Source organism: Micropterus dolomieu, linkage group LG03 (assembly GCF_021292245.1).
Source record: "Micropterus dolomieu isolate WLL.071019.BEF.003 ecotype Adirondacks linkage group LG03, ASM2129224v1, whole genome shotgun sequence".
In the NCBI taxonomy this organism is placed as follows: Eukaryota; Metazoa; Chordata; class Actinopteri; order Centrarchiformes; family Centrarchidae; genus Micropterus; species Micropterus dolomieu.
In genome coordinates, this window is record NC_060152.1 from 35,269,373 (window position 1) to 35,271,181 (window position 1,809).

At 42.3% G+C, this 1,809-nt stretch overlaps 1 protein-coding gene across 1 annotated transcript in view; it reads left to right on the top strand.

The window, feature by feature from the left end:
- Positions 1–1,809, top strand: part of LOC123968279 (transmembrane protein 79-like) — a 6,923-nt gene extending 5,114 nt beyond the window's left edge. The window contains exons 4-5 of the mRNA XM_046044926.1: positions 888–1,119; positions 1,257–1,809. Coding sequence (XP_045900882.1) covers positions 888–1,119; positions 1,257–1,467 — 443 coding nt within the window. The 3' untranslated portion in view covers positions 1,468–1,809. The remainder of the gene's footprint in view (positions 1–887; positions 1,120–1,256) is intronic.

The window sequence follows — 1,809 nt, forward strand, 5'->3', positions numbered from 1 at the left end:
TTGACAAAGCATCATACATACAACATATCATATAGTCTGTCTCTCTCTCACCTGTCTCTCTCTCAAATTAGCTTTATTGGCATGAATGTGTAACAACAATATTGACAAAGCATCATACATACAACATATCATATAGTCTGTCTCTCTCTCACCTGTCTGTCTCTCTCTCACCTGTCTCTCTCTCAAATTAGCTTTATTGGCATGAATGTGTAACAACAATATTGACAAAGCATCATACATACAACATATCATATAGTCTGTCTCTCTCTCACCTGTCTGTCTCTCTCTCACCTGTCTCTCTCTCAAATTAGCTTTATTGGCATGAATGTGTAACAACAATATTGACAAAGCATCATACATACAACATATCATATAGTCTGTCTCTCTCTCACCTGTCTGTCTCTCTCTCACCTGTCTCTCTCTCAAATTAGCTTTATTGGCATGAATGTGTAACAACAATATTGACAAAGCATCATACATACAACATATCATATAGTCTGTCTCTCTCTCACCTGTCTGTCTCTCTCTCACCTGTCTCTCTCTCAAATTAGCTTTATTGGCATGAATGTGTAACAACAATATTGACAAAGCATCATACATACAACATATCATATAGTCTGTCTCTCTCTCACCTGTCTGTCTCTCTCTCACCTGTCTCTCTCTCAAATTAGCTTTATTGGCATGAATGTGTAACAACAATATTGACAAAGCATCATACATACAACATATCATATAGTCTGTCTCTCTCTCACCTGTCTGTCTCTCTCTCACCTGTCTCTCTCTCAAATTAGCTTTATTGGCATGAATGTGTAACAACAATATTGACAAAGCATCATACATACAACATATCATATAGTCTGTCTCTCTCTCACCTGTCTGTCTCTCAGGTTGGCTGGTTCTGGGGGTCAGTCGGCTCAGGTCAGGTGTGATGCGGCCCCTGTTTGATGAGGATGTGAAAGGGGCGGAGCTTCATGAGGTCAGCGTCCACCGCAACTTTGTCTCTGACTCTGCCTCCCTGTTCCTGATCTACTTTCTGCAGCTGGTCGTCATGGCGATGTACCTGAGCCAGGAGCAGTTGAAGCTTGTCCCTCTGCTGACCGTCGTCTTCGCGTTTGGACGGTGAGATTTTTAAAAGCAGCAAGTTAACGGCTCGATGATCAATAAGTCACATGTGACTTACTGAGAGAGGCTCGGCCAATCGTTTCATTCGCTCCATGTAAACAGTGAGGAAAGGTGCGTTTGTTTTGTGTCTCCAGGCTGGTTTACTGGGTGGCGGCGGCGTTCGGCAGCTCTGTCCGCGGTTTCGGTTTCGGACTCTGCTTCCTGCCGAGTCTTGCCATGATGGCCGCCAACATGTACTTCATCTTCACGGTGGAGGCGGCGGGTTCCATCTTCAACCTGCAGCCTCCGCCTGAGGAGGCGCCGGCACCGACTCCACCCGCTGGCAGACAGAGGTTCTGGGGATGAGAGCTGATCAATACTCAATAACCTTCCTGAAATATTTTTTAATGTTTTAATTAACGAAACTTTAAAAAGAAAGATCAAATTTTAAAAAAGTTTCTATGTATAAAGTTCTATTAAGAAATGTTTAAGTTTATAGAATCATACTACAACCCCGCCCACGTACCATAACCCCGCCCACGTATTGTAGCCCCACCCTGTTTGGATATGACCTCCTTCCTGTTTACTTCGTCTGTTTTCTATGTTTTGCTTTGTAAAATCAGTTTAAGTTTTGTGATTAATAAATATTTGACGCTCTGAATATAAAAACTTTTATATTTCACAATAAAAGCATGACACTCACTGCCA